The sequence below is a fragment of the Takifugu rubripes genome, chromosome 17, assembly GCF_901000725.2.
Source record: "Takifugu rubripes chromosome 17, fTakRub1.2, whole genome shotgun sequence".
In the NCBI taxonomy this organism is placed as follows: Eukaryota; Metazoa; Chordata; class Actinopteri; order Tetraodontiformes; family Tetraodontidae; genus Takifugu; species Takifugu rubripes.
Window position 1 is genome coordinate 10,348,948 of NC_042301.1, and position 19,875 is coordinate 10,368,822.

Consider the following 19,875-nt stretch of genomic DNA (forward strand, 5'->3'; position numbering starts at 1 on the left):
AATACTCTCTGGTAGCGGTAACAGTCTTGATGGGGGAATAAAATATTAAGACTTAAGTTCATGCTTCATCTAAAAGGTTTGCATTAAAGCCAATTTTGCTTCATGAACCAATAATTGGAAAGCATTCAAAAAGCATAGCATTTAAAAGGAATCGCCAAATGACTGCACAATCAAAATGAATTAATTAAAACATTCGGCACAAACAAAGAATGTGAGGTGTGATACCAAATGAGGCTTTTAAAAGCTCTATAACTTTGGAATCAGTTTCTGTAGGGAGCAGAACAAAAGATACATTTTAAAAAGAAGCACTTTCTGCGGCATGAAGACATGTGTTGTGCTGTCTTGTTCTCACCAGTGACAGACAGCGAGGGGGGGTGGAAGATGTAACCACTGAGGGAGCCCATCTGCTTATCTGATCCTGCGTACCTCTTCAGCCCTTTCTGTAGACTCATGCTCACTTTCTCCACCGTGATTGTCCCAAGATGGCTGCTTGGTACCGACATCACCAACCAGAAGTGAGCCATGACGCTGCCCTCCCTGCAGCAAATGACCAAATACTGAGCCAATGTGCTACCAAAGAAGCTGACATCATGCACACCAAACAACTTACACCTGATTTCAGGTAATCGATGAAGATAATGCGAATGAATGCACAGTGATACACGTACCCAAATGCGAAAACGGTGGTGTAGTTAAAATATCGAGAGAAGCTTGAACTCCTCATAACTTTCTCTACCTGGAAGGAAAAAAACGGCACACCCAGAACATTGCCAAGGTCTTTTTTTATATAGTGTTGGGCTTTGTTTCCTCTGTTAGCATATCCTTAACATGACTTCTAGATGGCACATGCAAGATTCAAGATTCAAGATTCAAGATGTACTTTATTCATACCCATAGGGAAATTGAATTGTAGTAGCAGCCTAACGTGGATTAATATAACTGTAGTGTAGGTTTTGTATTTACAAAGTATAGAAATAGAATAAATAATACAAATAAGATTAGAACGCATATATTAGCATATATACCGGTACAGCATATATTATAAGCATATATATAATATATACATAATATAATACAGTATATACATATTATAAGCATTATACGTATATATACAAGAATATAGAATAAAATAGAAATAAAATTACAACATAAACATTAAACAATTATTGCTCACCATGTTCTGCACCCCCTTGGCCTCCCTCTTGAATGCAGGGCTGGTATGAGAGGACAGATCAGCAGAGAAGTTCCGGTTGAGAATTGACAGGCAGACTATGTACTGCTGCTGGACCCGAGACTCCAACACCCAAACCCTGTAGTCTGTCAAAGAAGAAGAATATAAAACAAACTGTGAGAATAATGTTGAAGTGCTTGAAGAACTAAAGAATTAAGAGACCAGAACTTACCCAGGAAGTACCAGGCCAGTGCTGCCCCTGTGATAATGAGGATGATGAGCACAATGAGCAAGAGGACCAAGAGATACTTGCAAGACCGAGTCTTCCTGGCGGGAGGAGCCAGTGCCTGGAGAGACGCTCCTACCTGTTAACAGGAGACATGTCCAGCCTGCAGCTTAGTTTCTTTTATTAGGACAGAATCATGAGGGAATTTCCACGCAGCCAACAATATTTCCCACAGGATTCTGTTTTGCTAAGGGGCTGTTTAGTTTTTCTGTTTCTCTCCCGGATAAAATCTATGCCCAGAAACAAGATAGCCAAAGGAACAAACCATCCATTTCATCATTTCTATGCATGTTTCATTGAGCTCTTGTTATTCACATTAAGTACATTTCCATTAGCATGCTTTATTAATTCATTTACTTCCATACAGCCTTTGATGATAACATGAGTTATTTGTGGTGTCACTTTTATCCCACTTTAATATTTTAATGTGAAGTCTAAACTAGGGTAGGAATAAATGTTCAAAAAGCTTGCACACTTTAAGAAATTTTTAAGAGCAAAAAACATAATTGCAATTAATATTTTTTTTAAAAACAGCATAAAAATTAAATGAATTATAACAGAACATTTTAATAAGATTAAACAGCAACTCAAAACAGGAAGTGGTTTAGATCCAGGATGCTGCAAGTGAAGGTTCTGTGTACAAAGTTTACATTTCAGTAATGTATTTAATATTTTCTTTTTCATTTTAATCTTACATCTATACTAACTGGCTTCTCTGGATTTGAGACCCCAGTTAAACTTTTTATTTACATTTTTCTTTCACAACCAGAACAATCACTTCAAACAAAAAGGCTACAAAAAGCCAAAAGGCTTCTTTGCACCCTTTGTGTGCACTAAGCTAAATGACTCGAGTAATGGCGCTGTGCAGTTACTGACCCCACTGTTCAAAGGATAAGGAACGACCTCCTGGTCACATGAAAGCGACCTCTTGGAGCCGTGACCGAGCGCCATCGTCTCACTCTTCATCCTCCACCCCTTGAGAAACCATCTTGCAGGCTGTGAAGACTCGCTGAGGTCTGAATGTTCTCTTTATGAGTTTCTATTCAGCTCTTCCTGACATGTTTCTCCCACAAGGAGACAACAACTTTTCCTCTGTTTGTAAGTCCAAAGGTAGAAAAAGGCCAGTCAATATGTCCCAAAGCTTGTTTGCATGTACGAATCGCTTAGGATGACTAATCTCTGTATTCTGGAATCAACGGAAACACCGATACTTTATTCTCGTTTGCTGAACTGAAAGCAGCAGCCGGTCCCTTAGGTTACAGGTGACTTGTCACCTAGCAACATCTCCCACGTAACGGTAAATCTAATGGGAACAAGGCAGCATCAGGCCAGCTACATGCACATTTCTTTAAGTTCATTTCACTTTCCATGCAAACAAGAAGTCCCCGGAGTCCCTGATCCCAGCTGGGTAAAGGAAAGCAGAGGCACAACTTGTGTTTTCTGATTTATTTAAATAAATAAAATAAAAATGACAAAAATATTTATGAACACATACACAAATACTTTCACATGCAGGGTAGCCTGGTTAACATGATAAACTGATGCATGAAATCACAAACTTTTAAGGGTTAGGGTTAGGGTTTAGAAGACAGGATTTATTTTCAGAGACCTTTCACTTTGCTAGCTGTCTGACATGCTGTAAATCAGTACAATACAAGAGAAGAAGAGTGCAATTGGTCTGCACGCTAGAATCGAGCTTATGATAACAATACAATTTACAACACAAAATGCACTGCAATAATTTTCTCTTTGGGGTCAGTGTGTTTAAAAACACTGAAGCTGAAATAAGAGAGAAAACAGCACAGCGATACAGTGTAATTTTTTTGCTTTCAAAAAATCAACAGAGCAGTCCGGAGGCTTGATGTGCACAAATTCCCACATAAACCCACAAAAAAGTGGCGGAAAGCCTGCATGTATTTGAAGACATCAGATTCAGCTGGTTTAACGGTCAACTGTTGTCCACATATTGATTCTTTATCCAGAAAGAAAATATCCCATTCTCTTATACTCTCATTTTTCCTACTTAGAGATAGAAATTAAAAAAATAGAGATTAAATACATAAAACAACACAGTTTAGAAAAAATGCAATCATTAAAATTCAGCTGATTTGAACACTGTTAGACACATTTACTAACTGAAAGCCAAACTGTTGTGCATCCTTCGTGTGGTTACAGCTTCACTGCCTCTGTCTTCAGCCCCCATCTTACCAGCAAATATTAATCAGCAGAGGGCTCTATTCCACTGACTGCCCTGTCTGATGGCATCAGAGTGATCTCTATTTCACCAGATCCACCAAAATCTGCCCTTGGGAGGTTCAGAGGCACTGAAAGTAAAGCTGATGTGGAGCATCATGACACAGGGGCATGAGGAGAATCCAGAAGGAGCATGGACTCGGCAGGTTTCTGGTCCTCCTCCTCGTCAGTCAGGCTGTCATCATGATTTGCCAGCTGCCCACAACCACCGATGATGAATCCTGAATCCATGGTGAGAAGCTCAGAGGTGTCACTGGGCATCTTTTGGAACTGCTCATAGCCAGAACAGACCTGAATGGAGCCTTTGTCCAAAACATCTTCCCCTCCGAAAAGCTTCTGGAAATCATTTTCATCCTCCTCTATTTCATCCCCACTCTTAGTGATGCTGTCGGCTTCCAGGCTTTCTTGACTGACTTCTTCAGTGCTGCACATGCCTGAATCTAAACTTTGGAGCCTAATGCAATCCGTCTCTTCTCTTTCAACCTTCTCGTAGTCTGAAATGACAATCGTCGCCTTACAGTTTCCCTCAGAGAGCAACTTCAGGATCGCCAGGTCCTCATCCTGCCTTGTAATTTTGTCACTATTACAACTGCTGGGGCTGTAAGGCGTGTCGGCGTCACAGGTCTCAAGGTTGCCTGCAGTCAGTGGGAGCGCAGGAGGAAAAGGGGGGCACAGGTGAGAGTAAATGGGGTTGAAGAAGCTGGAACTGGTTGAAGGCTGACCACCTATGACAGTAATCACCTTCTTGTCCAGCTCTGTGGGCGAAACAGCATTTACACTGGAAGTAACCTCCACCTGGGCAATTTCTATTGGTTTGACTAACAAATGAAAAGATTCACTTGGGGGGAGGAAGGGATGATTCTTTGGATTCTGGTGGAAGAGCAGATGGAACAGGTTAGAAAAACTCTGTCTCTTCATCATGGGTGTGTTTGCATTTAGTATTCGTCAGCTAATGAGGTGATTAGCTCACTTTAAAATCCACATCCTGCAGGAAGGACTTCCCTGGGTGTGGTAGAGGTGGACCTCTGAGTCGCTTTACTATATAAATCCTGAGGGGGAGGATGCAAATGCAATATTAAACATTTCATAAAGACAAGTCAGAGACACCATTTTCTTGGGAAAGCTTTGTTTTGGCTTACCAGGTGGTTCTGTCCATCTTTATAAGAATGATTATCAAGAAAAACACTAACAAGGAGAGAACTGTTCCCAAAGTGGCCCCGACACCCTCTGAAAAGGGAAAATGTGGTGTAAGAACAGTGGACCAGGTTATAAAATGCACCTCTGCCGATTAAAATTATTATACATTAGTGTTAGGTTCCAGGGTTCCAGCTCGTGTATTGCCGACTGCCGGCAATCTTCATCAGACCACCAATTTATGGACGGAGCGCCTGTCTACCAGCGTCGGAGAGTTTGGGCGTTTCCTCATCATTGGTGTTGTACAACTCGTTGATAAGCATCGCCCTGCTGGACTGGAGAACGTGCAGGACCTGACTCTTGTGTTGGCTCCCCGCTGGAGCTCTATATGCACCCCGGAAGACTGGATGAGTGCTTCCCTGCGGTCCAGGAGGACTGCCAATTTGAGCTTTTGAATAAAGATTTGGTGGTTGAACTTTTACCATTGTGTTTTTTGTGTTTAAAATGATCATACATTGGTGTTGGGGTCCAGGGTTCCATTGTGTTTTGCCTGCTTTTGGGTCCTGGAAAACCCCAAAACCTAACACATTGGCTTTTAAATAAATCCAGGACAACCTACAGGACAGAGCCCTTTCAAATGGGTTACAAATAGGTCAATAGGATGACTGTAATCAATAAATGGAAGTGGAACCTGAAGGCTGTGCAACTGTCGGCTTCTCTCTTTCCACCGTTGCCACCCACGACTCAGAGGGGCTCCAATCACTCCAGGTCGATTTGTGTTTTGTGGCTTGCACTCGAATGCGCGCCTCATACTTATCGCCTTTAATCAGGTCATCAGGCAGCCGCATTTGGCAACTGACACCTTTTTTCGACTTGCACTCTTTCGAAAGCGGGGGGTCCTGACAATGAAACCAGGAAATAAAGTCTTATGACTTCCTTCCACACGTGTGTGTTTGTGTGTGTGTGTGTGTGCATGTGTGGATATAACACTGTAAAGTAAACAGTGAATATTAGAAACTAAGTCAGACTTCATAAAGACATACCCTCCATGGTTGATCCTGTTGCCTCAGTTGAAGCTGGCCGCAGTACTCTTCGAGTCTCCGGTTGTGGGGGTATTGAGGGAACCAGACAACGGTGGTAAGGTTGACCTCTGGTTTTGGCGGGGGGTTCAGCTTTACTAAAGAAACACAGCATATTTCAGACCCTGTGGGGCTGGCAGGGAATGTTATATTGCGTTAGTCATACTGACTGTGGCAGGATGGTATGTAGGTGACGCTCAGAACTTGCCCCTTGGTGCTACAGCTGATGTTAATGAACCACTTCTGGGTTTCAACAAACTGAGAAAAGTTTAAGAAGAGAAAATGACTTGGAAGATTTTCGCAAGATGCAAATGACAACTGCAAAGATGCGACAGTCAACATCCTAAAACAAGCGGGGAGCTCCGCTCCAGGGTACCAATGGGTAACAACAATGACTTCCTTAAAGCAGCAAACTTTACCCTAAAGAAGAGGGTAAACTTGGTTAAAACTGTCGACGAGGTGATTATAGGATGCTTACTTGGTACTTCTTGAAGAACATGGTGCAGTTCTTCTGCTTCGGTCTGGAGAGATCCACAGGATGTAGTTGGCAGGAACTGTTGTAATAATTGTCCCTGTAAAACCACATCACGATGATCAGCGTAACGTGCAGCAAACATTCATTCAAAATGGAAGATTTCTGTAGCTTATCATACTTGTGTGGCCGCACTGCTTCTATTGTGCACACATCGTCCTGGTGTTCGTGCGTACTGTTCCACACGCAGTTGATGACGTTGTTGTAATTATTGTAGCAGGACAGGTCTGCAGGAATTTTATTGGTTTTATTAAGTGAAAAGCAACCAGTAAAACAATGACATTGTTAAAAAATGAAAGTTTCTAACTTTCTGGCAGGATCGAGCACTCCCTCTGCGCTAAGATGAACCCAAAAGGCAGAAGAAGTAGGTACCCCAGATGGCTTTTTATGGTTTTCTCCATTGAGCTCTACAAAAACAAACACCGCTTTGGTGCTTTGTTCTGCCAGGTTTGGTTGGGTTTTGCCACACTTTTCTTCTCTTTCTGAAGGTGAAAAACACAAGTCTTCCTCTGAAATTCTGTCACGGACGTCAGTGCAGTTCTGATGTGTTGACATAACAAAACAATTTACATCCAAGTTAAGACTTTCTCTCCACTCGAAAATTTATGCAGGAGTGGGTGATCTGATAAATATCTCCAGTCTGTCATTTGTCTTAATTGTAAGAGAGGAAAAAAGAATTTGGAAAGTGGCTAATTGTGTATTCATGAAGGCAGAAACTGAGCAAATTCCTCTACAAATAATGAATTATAAATTAAGTCATTACAGTATTTTACAGATTAACAGTAAAATAGTTCAAAGTATTCTTAACTTAATGTCCATGTATCTCTCAACCACAGCTAAAATGACATTTTCTCCATATTTACATTTTTAAAAAGCAATGATCAGAATAACTGAAGCTGTCATACCTGCTGCCAGTGCTCTTCAGGATATGTTTGCAAGTGCTGTTTCTATTCAGTCCGACCCAACACATCAGACAGATAAAGGGTTTCCTTGAAAACTGCATCAAACAGAAGACGTGCAACCACAAAACAAGATTAGTCTCAACAGGACTGTTTCACAGATAAGCGTGAAGAGCGGGAAAAGGCCACCGTCAGATTTTGGTGGTGTTATTACACTTCAGTTTTCTTTGGTTCACTATTTAACTTGCTCAATTTACTTCCTTGCACCTCATCATTTCCCCTCCATATGTTTGGATTGCACATCGTATGACCTATGTTTGATGTCACTTTAAGGTTTGGCTGAAAAATAAATTTTTGTGTGTGTGTGTGTGTGTGTGTGCAAACCAGCCTTACAAACTCCTCTAAACTCTGCACGTCTGCCTTGAGTATCTTTAGAAAAATCCACATTTGTCCTTTTATCGCACCTTCATCTCTTTCTGTCCACACAGCAGAGAGACGGGTTGACACCCGTTTGTGTGGGTTATTAAAGGTCACAGTGGTTTTTTCAGAGAAAAGTGTGACAGGTCCACTTCCCGTTATCACATCCTGCTCTTATAATAACAAGTAGAATCACACTTCTTCACAGCCTTGGTCTAACCAGTGATCTCCCCATGTCCAAATGGGACAGTGTCTTTGTGAAGTCTGTCGGTCCGGTACATAGGATCAATCCTCACAGCTGCTTGGCATCAAAAGGCGAAGTTTGTTTTAATTGTTGGACTGAACCCTGTCAGTAATCAGGAAGTTTCCACATTGTTCTGCATTGAACTGTAACTATATCCAGAATTAGAATGGAACCCTCCTGTCCACCACAAATGCCGTCATGGCATAAATCATTGTGCACCAAACCAGCCAGAAATGATGAGAACTTAAATTTGCTTGTTACTAATTATCAAACCTTACTCTATGGCATGTTCGCTGGCAGCCCACAAGTGAAACCCAATTAAAGGTGTGACTGGTTTTTGATATTAACCTCCAAACACGCAGAAGGCCAAAGTTGGGAATATTCACTATGTCCCAGGTGTGTATCGCAATAACTTGTCCTGTCAAAAAGATGATTTACTGCTGTAATCTCTGCAAATATTACCAGTAAGTCTGACCACTGAAGCAGAAATGAACACCAGAGAACTGAGGAACCTCTTTCAGTCATTCAAATCAAGTTTTTGTTCACGTCCCAGCTGTTGTAAACTAAAGGTCTGCACTTTCTGATCTTTGGACTTCCCCCAACCCATTTTTAACTGAAGTACTCTATTTTTCTTTTCTCTTTCCTTTCTTCTTCACAAACTATTTCATGTAGATGTGCACACAGAGGCAACCGCTGTCATCCCAGCAGCAGACGATAAAATAGTGTTCTAGTATGAGCAGAGGAAGTGGTTTGCATGACGAAACAAGGGAGCTCTTTTTCTCATTTGTGTCATTTACAGAAAGCTTTGATGAATACCAGCTTTATTTTAACACAAGGAACCTGACAAAGGAGTCGGAGAAAACAGAAGTAAAATGGAAAAACACGACAGAAATGGCACCTAAATCCACTGTCCGCTGCTTTCTTCTTCCTGTTTATATGGAACAGCCTCAGAGGTCATTTTGCGCATTTCAACCCAGCATTTTTCCCAACAGGGTTCTAGTAATTTTGTCATAAATGTCATGAGTGATGTTGTGGTGCAGATAAAAATGTTTTGTTCAGATGATGACTGAGCCCAGAATAACTGGCAACCCAGTACTAAGTAGAGCAGATAACATGACTGCAGTTGTGCTGATATTAAACCTGATATTAAACAAACCAATAAAGCCATAGTGATGCAGATCTATACTGAATCACGTCTATTTTTTTTCCATCTTTTTTCCTCCAGTTTTTATCTGCAAATTACTGACTGTCTCACCAAGACAACAGTCCAGTGTGCATTATTTGACTACAATTATAGACTTTTTTTATATATAGTATTACTAAACATTTTTCTGTTTGTTTGAAAAGACTCCTCCCTCAACAGGTCAGAATAAAATATGTAGTTCTGTATTCACTGACCTGACCGACCAGAGCAGATGGCTTCCTGTACGCATTCAAGAATAAAACATATTTGCTTCTTTAAAGTTAGTATAACGTGATTATTTTAGGGATGGACAGGTTGGGATGGACAAGGATGGACAGGTTTCAAGTCCATCAGAGGACACACACACACATACACACACATACACTCACAGACAAAACACACACACAACTCATAGGGCACAATTCTCCCATTGAACCCCATAAACCTTTTCACATTTCATTGATATTGGAGGACATTAAAAAGACCAAAAAACATGTTCTTATGAAGAGCTTACCTTGTCTGTCTCTACAGCTCTCTCATGTTCATGTACTTGCATGAAATCTGAAATCTGCCATCTCTCCTTTCCAAAGATCAAAGAGGCGTTGGAAACTTTTCCGAGTAATGCATGAAAGTGGTCACGTAAGGTCTGCACTTTCTGATCTTTGGACTTCCCCCAACCCATTTTTAACTGAAGTACTCTATTTCTTTCTCTTTCCTTTCTTCTTCACAAACTATTTCATGTAGATGTGCACAGAGGCAACCGCTGTCATCCCAGCAGCAGACGACGCACCCTGAAACCACTTCCACCAAACCATTTCTTCACAGTAAAACCTTACTTTTCCACAACGATGATCTCATTCACAATCAAGAAAGTATTCTCTGATCCAACACATGGAGGTCATCAGAAGATTAAGTAAGCGAGGTCGTCCGTGCCGACTGTGTTTGGTGGCGCCACCACTCCGTGAGGGGTTCCCGCTGGGGCAACGCGACCCACTGACGCCAGCCGGCAGCCAACTGCACTCAAAACAGGAAGTGGTTTAGATCCAGGATGCTGCAGGTGAAAGTTCTGTGTACAAAGTTTACATTTCAGTAATGTATTTGATATTTTCTTTTTCATTTTAATCTTACATCTATACTAACTGGCTTCTCTGGATTTGAGACCCCAGTTAATTTTTATTTACATTTTTCTTTCACAACCAGAACAATCACTTCAAACAAAAAAGGCAAAAGGCTTCTTTGCACCCTTTGTGTGCACTAAGCTAAATGACTCGAGTAATGGCGCTGTGCAGTTACTGACCCCACTGTTCAAAGGATAAGGAACAACCTCCTGGTCACATGAAAGCGACCTCTTGGAGCCGTGACCGAGCGCCATCGTCTCACTCTTCATCCTCCACCCCTTGAGAAACCATCTTGCAGGCTGTGAAGACTCGCTGAGGTCTGAATGTTCTCTTTGTCCACAAGGAGACAACAACTTTTCCTCTGTAAGTCCAAAGGTAGAAAAAGGCCAGTCAATATTGTCATGAACCAGCTCAGGGCTCAGACAAAGTAGGGAGAACACACAGGATGGATTTTGTAGAACAAAGGGAATTTATTGATTGATCATGCAAAACAACAAACCAAAGCAGAACACCCAAGCAGTCCTGGAGGGAGCCAAGCAAGAGGGTGACTGCCCAGACTGCGGAGCATTTATAGCCCTCACAGCTGATCAGTCCAGGTGAGCTGGATCACCACTTAGCAGCAGTTGGCCCACCCACTGCCTGCAGAAGGGAGGAGACAACAGAGAGGCAGGCAGAGAAGACACAGCCAGGGTCGTCACAATATGTCCCAAAGCTTGTTTGCGTGTACGAATCGCTTAGGATGACTAATCTCTGGCTTCTGGCTTCTGGAATCAACGGAAACACCGATACTTTATTCTCGTTTGCTGAACTGAAAGCAGCAGCCGGTCCCTTAGGTTACAGGTGACTTGTCACCTAGCAACATCTCCCACGTAAATCTAAATCTAATGGGAACAAGGCAGCATCAGGCCAGCTACGTGCACATTTCTTTAAGTTCATTTCACTTTCCATGCAAACAAGGAGTCCCCGGAGTCCCTGATCCCAGCTGGGTAAAGGAAAGCAGAGGCACAACTTGTGTTTTCTGATTTATTTAAATAAATAAAATAAAAATGACAAAAATATTTATGAACACATACACAAATACTTTCACATGCAGGGTAGCCTGGTTAACATGATAAACTGATGCATGAAATCACAAACTTAATAACAAAATGTATTAAATATAATTTAGAAGACAGGATTTATTTTCAGAGACCTTTCACTTTGCTAGCTGTCTGACATGCTGTAAATCAGTACAATACAAGAGAAGAAGAGTGCAATTGGTCTGCACGCTAGAATCGAGCTTATGATAACAATACAATTTACAACACAAAATGCACTGCAATAGTTTTCTCTTTGGGGTCAGTGTGTTTAAAAACACTGAAGCTGAAATAAGAGAGAAAACAGCACAGCGATACAAACAGTGAAATTTTTTTGCTTTCAAAAAATCAACAGAGCAGTCCGGAGGCTTGATGTGCACAAATTCTCACATAAACCCACAAAAAAGTGGCGGAAAGCCTCCATTTATTTGAAGACAACATCAGATTCAGCTGGTTTAACGGTCAACTGTTGTCCACATATTGATTCTTTATACAGAAAGAAAATATCCCATTCTTTTATACTCTCATTTTTCTTACTTAGAGATAGAAATTAAAAAAATAGAGATTAAATACATGAAGCAACACAGTTTAGAAAAAATGCAATCATTAAAATTCAGCTGATTTGAACACTGTTAGACACATTTACTAACTGAAAGCCAAACTGTTGTGCATCTTTCGTGTGGTCACAGCTTCACTGCCTCTGTCTTCAGCCCCCATCTTACCTGCAAATATTAATCAACAGAGGGCTCTATTCCACTGACTGCCCTGTCTGATGGCATCAGAGTGATCTCTATTTCACCAGATCCACCAAAATCTGCCCTTGGGAGGTTCAGAGGCACTGAAAGTAAAGCTGATGTGCAGCATCATGACACAGGGGCATGAGGAGAATCCAGAAGGAGCATGGACTCAGCAGGTTTCTGGTCCTCCTCCTCCTCAGTCAGGCTGTCATCATGATTTGCCAGCTGCCCACAACCACCGATGATGAATCCTGAATCCATGGTGAGAAGCTCAGAGGTGTCACTGGGCATCTTTTGGAACTGCTCATAGCCAGAACAGACCTGAATGGAGCCTTTGTCCAAAACATCTTCCCCTCCGAAAAGCTTCTGGAAATCATTTTCATCCTCCTCTATTTCATCCCCACTCTTAGTGATGCTGTCGGCTTCCAGGCTTTCTTGACTGACTTCTTCAGTGCTGCACATGCCTGAATCTAAACTTTGGAGCCTAATGCAATCCGTCTCTTCTCTTTCAACCTTCTCGTAGTCTGAAATGACAATCGTCGCCTTACAGTTTCCCTCAGAGAGCAACTTCAGGATCGCCAGGTCCTCATCCTGCCTTGTAATTTTGTCACTATTACAACTGCTGGGGCTGTAAGGCGTGTCGGCGTCACAGGTCTCAAGGTTGCCTGCAGTCAGTGGGAGCGCAGGAGGAAAAGGGGGGCACAGGTGAGAGTAAATGGGGTTGAAGAAGCTGGAACTGGTTGAAGGCTGACCACCTTTGACAGTAATCACCTTCTCCAGCTCTGTGGGCGAAACAGCATTTACACTGGAAGTAACCTCCACCTGGGCAATTTCTATTGGTTTGACTAACAAATGAAAAGATTCACTTGGGGGGAGGAAGGGATGATTCTTTGGATTCTGGTGGAAGAGCAGATGGAACAGGTTAGAAAAACTCTGTCTCTTCATCATGGGTGTGTTTGCATTTAGTATTCGTCAGCTAATGAGGTGATTAGCTCACTTTAAAATCCACATCCTGCAGGAAGGACTTCCCTGGGTGTGGTAGAGGTGGACCTCTGAGTCACTTTACTAAATAAATCCTGAGGGGGAGGATGCAAATGCAATATTAAACATTTCATAAAGACAAGTCAGAGACACCATTTTCTTGGGAAAGCTTTGTTTTGGCTTACCAGGTGGTTCTGTCCATCTTTATAAGAATGATTATCAAAAAAAACACTAACAAGGAGAGAACTGTTCTCAAAGTGGCACCCACTGAAAAGGGAAAATGTGATGTAAGAACAGTGGACCAGGTTATAAAATGCACCTCTGCCGATTAAAATTATTATACATTGGTGTTGGGTTCCAGGTCGTGTATTGCCGACTGTCGGCAATCTTCATCAGGCCACCTATTTATGGACGGAGCGCCTGTCTACCAGCACCGGAGAGTTTTGGTGTTTACCCATGGTAGAGCTGACTTTTGTTTCCTCATCATTGGTGTTGTACAACTCGTTGATAAGCATCGCCCTGCTGGACTGGAGAACGTGCAGGACCTGACTCTTGTGTTGGCTCCCCGCTGGAGCTCTATGTGCACCCCGGAAGACTGGATGAGTGCTTCCCTGCGGTCCAGGAGGACTGCCAATTTGAGCTTTTGAATAAAGATTTGGTGGTTGAACTTTTACCATTGTGTTTTTTGTGTTTAAAATGATCATACATTGGTGTTGGGGTCCAGGGTTCCAGGTCGTGTGTTGCGGTCCAATGTGTTTCTTCCTGCAGGGGGCGTGGAGGAGCCGATATTTGCAACAGCTGGCACTGCAGGCAGGCGCACCTATCGGCAATCTTCATCAGGCCACCTATTTATGGACGGAGCGCCTGTCTACCAGCGTCTGAGAGTTTGGGCGTTTCCTCATCATTGGTGTTGTACAACTCGTTGATAAGCATCGCCCTGCTGGATTGAAGAACGCGCAGGACCTGACCATTGTATTGGCTCCCCACGGGGGCTCTCTGTGCACCCCGGAAGACTGGATGAGTGCGTCCCTGCGGTCCAGGAGGACTGCCAATTTGATCTTTTGAATAAAGATTTGGTGGTTGAACTTTTACCATTGTGTTTTGCCTGCTTTTGGTCCTGGAAAAACCCAAAAACACATCTTTAAGTCCAGGACAACCTACAGGACAGAGCCCTTTTAACCCTTTGATGCACAACATGGGTCAAAATGACCCGCATTCATTTTCTATGTGTTTTCAGGCTGGGTGAGTGTTTCTTTGCTGTATTTTTTAAAAATCAATTCATTTTATTATTAAATGTCCCAATTATAATTTTAATATCTTGTTTTTGATTAGTACAAGGTCAATGCTTCCATTTTCTGTTTATTATTTTAGGAATAAAATAGATTTTGGATTACTACACCACATGGGTAAAAAATGACCCATTTATCCAAGTGTGATTTTGAATTAAATTACTTCAAACTATAACAATAACTTTCGTCAAATAATCACGTTAGCAATGCTTTAGGCCAAATAATCATACATTTTATATTTGAAATGTGTTTATTTGTCACACAAACATGATCGTCAAATGTCAACAGCTAGCTAGCTACGGTAGATCGCTAGCTAGCTACGGTAGCCGATTGAAAATTTTTCCCTTTCTGACAAGAAATGGAGCTACTTATTCTTCAAATTAATTACATAATCAATAATTATGCAGAGTTATCACATCAAATTTCTTATTAGGTAATATGATAATTATTGTAAAATAAGACTTAGATGGTTCAGGTCTTCAAATACAACCTTCTCCACAGTGGTAAATACTGTATGTTACAAAATGTGGGTCTGACCCATGTGGACGTGGGAAAACTTCATGAAGACTGACAAAAGCTATGCTTATTCATAAAGGAAGAACAGAACACTTAATGTGAGGATTTGTGCTACATAAAACAATTAAAAGTTAATGAATAGTTTGATTAATAAATGAGTAAATACATTGATTATAAACATTCAGCATAGAAACACATGAAATAACATGGGAAATGGTTACGGGTCATTTTAGACCCATGTTGTGCATTAGAGGGGTAGTGATGTAAAAAGTATTTTTATTCAAAATGTAAAAAATAAAATTATACAAGAAGGATGAATTATGATCAAAAACAAGTTAATTGAGGAATACCTGGAATGCTGAGTAATAAAATTAATTAATTGCAAAGATAAAGCAAATAAAAACTCAGTCGGGTCACTTTAGACCCATGTTGTGCATTAAAGGTTAAATGGGTTACAAATAGGTCAATAGGATGACTGTAATCAATAAATGGAGGTGGAACCTGAAGGCTGTGCAACTGTCGGCTTCTCTCTTCCCACCGTTGCCACCCACGACTCAGAGGGGCTCCAATCACTCCAGGTCGATTTGTGTCTTGTGGCTTGCACTCGAATGCGCGCCTCATACTTATTGCCTTTATCAGGTCATCAGGCAGCCGTATTGGCAACTGAGACCTTTCGACTTGCACTCTTTCGAAAGCGGGGGGTCCTGACAATGAAACCAGGAAATAAAGTCTTATGACTTCCTTCTACACGTGTGTGTGTGTGTGTGTGTGTGTGTGTGTGTGTATATATATAACACTGTAAAGTAAACAGTGAATATTAGAAACTAAGTCAGACTTCATAAAGACATACCCTCCATGGTTGATCCTGTTGCCTTAGTTGAAGCTGGCCGCAGTACTCTTTGAGTCTCAAGTGGCGGGGGTATTGAGGGAACCAGACAACGGTGGTAAGGTTGACCTCTGGTTTTGGCGGGGGGTTCAGCTTTACTAAAGAAACACAGCATATTTCAGACCCTGTGGGGCTGGCAGGGAATGTTATATTGCGTTAGTCATACTGACTGTGGCAGGATGGTATGTAGGTGACGCCAGAACTTGCCCCTTGGTGCTACAGCTGATGTTAATGAACCACATCTGGGGTTTCAACAAACTGAGAAAGTTTAAGAAGAGAAATGACTTGGAAGATTTTCGCAAGATGCAAATGACAACTGCAAAGATGCGACAGTCAACATCCTAAAACAAGCGGGGAGCTCCGCTCCAGGGTACCAATGGGTCAACAACAATGACGTCCTTAAGCAGCAAACTTTACCCTAAAGAAGAGGGTAAACTTGAGATTGTAAACTTGGTTAAAACTGTCGACGAGGTGATTATAGGATGCTTACTTGGTACTTCCTGAGAACATGGTGCAGTTCTTCTGCTTCGGTCTGGAGAGATCCACAGGAATGTAGTTGGCAGGAACTGTTTGTAATAATTGTTCCTGTAAAACCACATCACGATGATCAGCGTAACGTGCAGCAAACTTCATTCAAAATGGAAGATTTCTGTAGCTTATCATACTCGTGTGGCCGCACTGCTTCTATTGTGCACACATCGTCCTGGTGTTCGTGCGTACTGTTCCACACACAGTTGATGGTGTTGTTGAAATCATTGTAGCAGGACAGGTCTGCAGGAATTGTATTGGTTTTATTAAGTGAAAAGCACCAGTAAAACAATGACATTGTTAAAAAATGAAAGTTTCTAACTTTCTGGCAGGATCGAGCACTCCTGCCGCTAAGATGAACCCAAAGGCAGAAGAAGTAGGTACCCCAGATGGCTTTTTATGGTTTTCTCCATTGATCTCTACAAAAACAAACACCGCTTTGGTGCTTTGTTCTGCCAGGTTTGGTTGGGTTTTGCCACACTTTTCTTCTCTTTCTGAAGGTGAAAAACACAAGTCTTCATCTGAAATTCTGTCACGGACGTCAGTGCAGTTCTGATGTGTTGACATAACAAAACAATTTACATCCAAGTTAAGACTTTCTCTCCACTCGAAAATTTATGCAGGAGTGGGTGATCTGATAAATATCTCCAGTCTGTCATTTGTCTTAATTGTAAGAGAGGAAAAAAGAATTTGGAAAGTGGCTAATTGTGTATTCATGAAGGCAGAAACTGAGTAAATTCCTCTACAAATAATGAATTATAAATTAAGTCATTACAGTATTTTACAGATAAACAGTAAAATAGTTCAAAGTATTCTTAACTTAATGTCCATGTATCCCTCAACCACAGCTAAAATGGACATTTTCTCCATATTTACATTTTTAAAAAGCAATGATCAGAATAACTGAAGCTGTCATACCTGCTGCCTGATGCTCTTCAGGATATGTTTGCAAGTGCTGTTTTATTCAGTCCGACCCAACACATCAGATAAAGGGTTTCCTTGAAAACTGCATCAAACAGAAGACGTGCAACCACAAAACAAGATTAGTCTCAACAGGACTGTTTCACAGATAAGCGTGAAGAGCGGAAAAGGCCACCGTCAGATTTTGGTGGTGTTATTACACTTCAGTTTTCTGTGGTTCACTATTTAACTGCTCAATTTACTTCCTTGCACCTCATCATTTCCCCTCCATATGTTTGGATTGCACATCGTATGACCTATGTTTGATGTCACTTTAAGGTTGGCTGAAAAATAAATTTGTCTGTGTGTGTGTTTGCAAACCAACCTTACAAACTCCTCTAAACTCTGCACGTCTGCCTTGAGTATCTTTAGAAAAATCCACATTTGTCTCTTTATCGCACCTTCATCTCTTTCTGTCCACACAGCAGAGAGACGGGTTGACACCCGTTTGTGTAGTTTATTAAAGGTCACAGTGTTTTTTTTCAGAGAAAATGTGACAGGTCCACTTCCCGTTATCACATCCTGCTCTTATAACAAGTAGAATCACACTTCTTCACAGCCTGGTCTAACCAGTGATCTCCCCATGTCCAAATGGGACATAGTGTCTTCGTGAAGTCTGTCGGTCCGGTACATAGGATCAATCCTCACAGCTGCTTGCATCAAAAGGCGAAGTTTGTTTTAATTGTTGGACTGAACCCTGTCAGTAATCAGGAAGTTTCCACATTGTTCTGCATTGAACTGTAACTATATCCAGGATTAGAATGGAACCCTCCTGTCCACCACAAATGCCGTCATGGCATAAATCATTGTGCACCAAACCAGCCAGAAATGATGAGAACTTAAATTTGCTTGTTACTAATTATCAAACCTTACTCTATGGCATGTTCGCTGGCAGCCCACAAGGGAAACCCAATTAAAGGTGTCGACTGGTTTTTGATTAAGATATTACCTCCAAACACGCAGAAGGCCAAAGTTGGGAATATTCACTACGTCCCAGGTGTGTATCGCAATAACTTGTCATGTCAAAAAGACGATTTACTGCTGTAATCTCTGCAAATATTACCAGTAAGTCTGACCACTGAAGCAGAAATGAACACCAGAGAACTGAGGAACCTCTTTCAGTCATTCAAATCAAGTTTTTGTTCACGTCCCAGCTGTTGTAAACTAAAGGTCTGCACTTCTGATCTTTGGACTTCCAACCCATTTTTTCCTCTTTCCTTTCTTCTTCACAAACTATTTCATGTAGATGTGCACAGAGGCAACCGCTGTCATCCCAGCAGCAGACGCACCCTGAAACCACTTCCACCAAACCATTTCTTCACAGTAAAACCTTACTTCTTTTCCACAAAGATGATCTCATTCACAATCAAGTATTCTCTGATCCAACACTTGGAGGTCATCAGAAGATTAAAATATTTTCTGGGAAAACTTTATATTAAGACCCAATGTGGTGGTAAAATAGTGTTCTAGTATCAGCAGAGGAAGTGGTTTGCAGGACGAAACAAGGGAGCTCTTTTTCCTCATTTGTGTCATTTACAGAAAGCTTGAATACCATCTTTATTTAACACAAGGAACCTGACAAAGAGGAGTAGCAGAAAACAGAAGTAAAATGGAAAAACATGACAGAAATGGCACCTAAATCCACTGTCAGCTGCTGCTTTCTTCTTCCTGTTTATATGGAACAGCCTCAGGTCATTTGCGCATTTCAACCCAGCATTTTTCCCAACAGGGTTCTAGTAATTTGTCATAAATGTCCATGAGTGATGTTGTGGTGCAGATGTTTTGTTCAGATGAGGACTGAGCCCAGAATAACTGGCAACCCAGTACTAAGTAGAGCAGATAACATGACTGCAGTTGTGCCAATATTAAACCTGATGATAAACCAATAAAGCCATATATGGTCGAGGCATTGAATGGACGTGCTTTTACAAAGTCAGCGTGAACAGTCTACTGGGATAGACAGGTCCCAGTAGCTGTTTTTATTCTGCCATAAGTGGAACTATTGAAAGATTTACATGGATTTCATCCCAGTTAGTGATGCAGATCTATACTGAATCATGTCTATTTTTTTCCACCAGTTTTTAATCTGCAACTTACTGTCTCACCAAGACAGTCCAGTGTGCATTATTTGACTACAATTATAGACTTTTATATATAGTATTACTAAACATTTTCTGTTTGAAAAGACTCCTCCCTCCACAGGTCAGAATATGTAGTTCTGTATTCACTGACCTGACTGACCAAAGCAAATGGCTTCTTGTACACATTCAAGAATAAAACATTTGCTTCTTTAAAGTTGGTATAATTTGATTTTAGGGATGGACAGGTTTCAAGGTCCAGGACACCACACACGTACATGTTTTCTCCTCCCAGATGAAATCTATTGCCCAGAAACAAGATAGCCAAAGGAACAACCATCCATTTCATCATTTCTATGTGTGGGCGGGGTGGGAGGTGTATCGGTTGACGACAACGCCACCTGGGGAATTTCACCCCAGGAATTAACCGGAAGAACAGGCACCACGCAGATAAGGTTCTATTCCAGAGGCAGCGACAGGCTACGCAACAAAAAGTAACTCAGATGTA

The 19,875-nt window shown here is 41.5% G+C and overlaps 3 protein-coding genes across 10 annotated transcripts in view; all 3 read right to left on the minus strand.

The window, feature by feature from the left end:
- Positions 1-2,634, minus strand: part of tmprss6 (transmembrane serine protease 6) — a 9,618-nt gene extending 6,984 nt beyond the window's left edge. Inside the window, exons 1-7 of one of the 2 annotated variants that reach the window (XM_029851349.1) lie at positions 2,334-2,632; positions 1,404-1,536; positions 1,175-1,317; positions 669-736; positions 353-537; positions 226-267; positions 1-25 (exon numbers count right to left, since the gene is read on the minus strand). The exon at positions 1-25 is cut by the window's left edge and continues 180 nt beyond it. In XM_029851349.1, the coding sequence (XP_029707209.1) occupies positions 1-25; positions 226-267; positions 353-537; positions 669-736; positions 1,175-1,317; positions 1,404-1,536; positions 2,334-2,423 (686 nt within the window). In that variant the 5' untranslated portion in view covers positions 2,424-2,632. Of the gene's footprint in view, positions 26-225; positions 268-352; positions 538-668; positions 737-1,174; positions 1,318-1,403; positions 1,537-2,333 lie in introns of both variants that reach the window. The other variant, XM_029851350.1, reaches the window with a different exon arrangement.
- A 386-nt stretch (positions 2,635-3,020) lies between these two features.
- The window catches only part of LOC105419406 (uncharacterized), a 28,257-nt gene continuing 11,402 nt past the window's right edge, over positions 3,021-19,875 (minus strand). For all 3 annotated transcript variants that reach the window (XM_029851353.1, XM_029851352.1, XM_029851354.1), the window contains exons 8-15: positions 16,467-16,572; positions 6,402-6,495; positions 6,094-6,181; positions 5,888-6,021; positions 5,536-5,743; positions 4,850-4,937; positions 4,681-4,759; positions 3,021-4,580 (exon numbers count right to left, since the gene is read on the minus strand). In XM_029851353.1, coding sequence (XP_029707213.1) covers positions 3,807-4,580; positions 4,681-4,759; positions 4,850-4,937; positions 5,536-5,743; positions 5,888-6,021; positions 6,094-6,181; positions 6,402-6,495; positions 16,467-16,572 — 1,571 coding nt within the window. In that variant the 3' untranslated portion in view covers positions 3,021-3,806. The remainder of the gene's footprint in view (positions 4,581-4,680; positions 4,760-4,849; positions 4,938-5,535; positions 5,744-5,887; positions 6,022-6,093; positions 6,182-6,401; positions 6,496-16,466; positions 16,573-19,875) is intronic.
- Positions 11,326-15,550, minus strand: LOC115253354 (uncharacterized). Of its 5 annotated transcripts, none has more exons than XR_003891686.1 (4): positions 15,417-15,550; positions 13,296-13,377; positions 13,127-13,205; positions 12,878-13,017 (listed from the first exon to the last, which is right to left on the minus strand). XR_003891686.1 is itself a non-coding variant. In XM_029851355.1 (3 exons), exons 2-3 carry the CDS (start codon positions 13,264-13,266, stop codon positions 12,256-12,258), a joined length of 696 nt encoding a protein of 231 aa, XP_029707215.1. In that variant the 5' UTR covers positions 13,267-13,377; positions 15,417-15,550; the 3' UTR covers positions 11,326-12,255. The 5 variants fall into 5 exon arrangements, 1 of the variants encoding a protein (XP_029707215.1); XR_003891685.1 differs by having other exon boundaries at positions 12,889-13,026; XM_029851355.1 differs by lacking the exon at positions 13,127-13,205 and having other exon boundaries at positions 11,326-12,896; positions 13,212-13,377.

Excerpts from the sequence above, each read along its gene's own strand:
- LOC115253354 (XM_029851355.1), bottom strand. The coding sequence starts at position 13,266 with ATGGTGTCTCTGACTTGTCTTTATGAAATGTTTAATATTGCATTTGCA. Across the intron at positions 12,897-13,211 it reads TATTGCATTTGCATCCTCCC|TTACTGTCAAAGGTGGTCAG; the intron begins CCTCAGGATTTA and ends TGGAGAAGGTGA.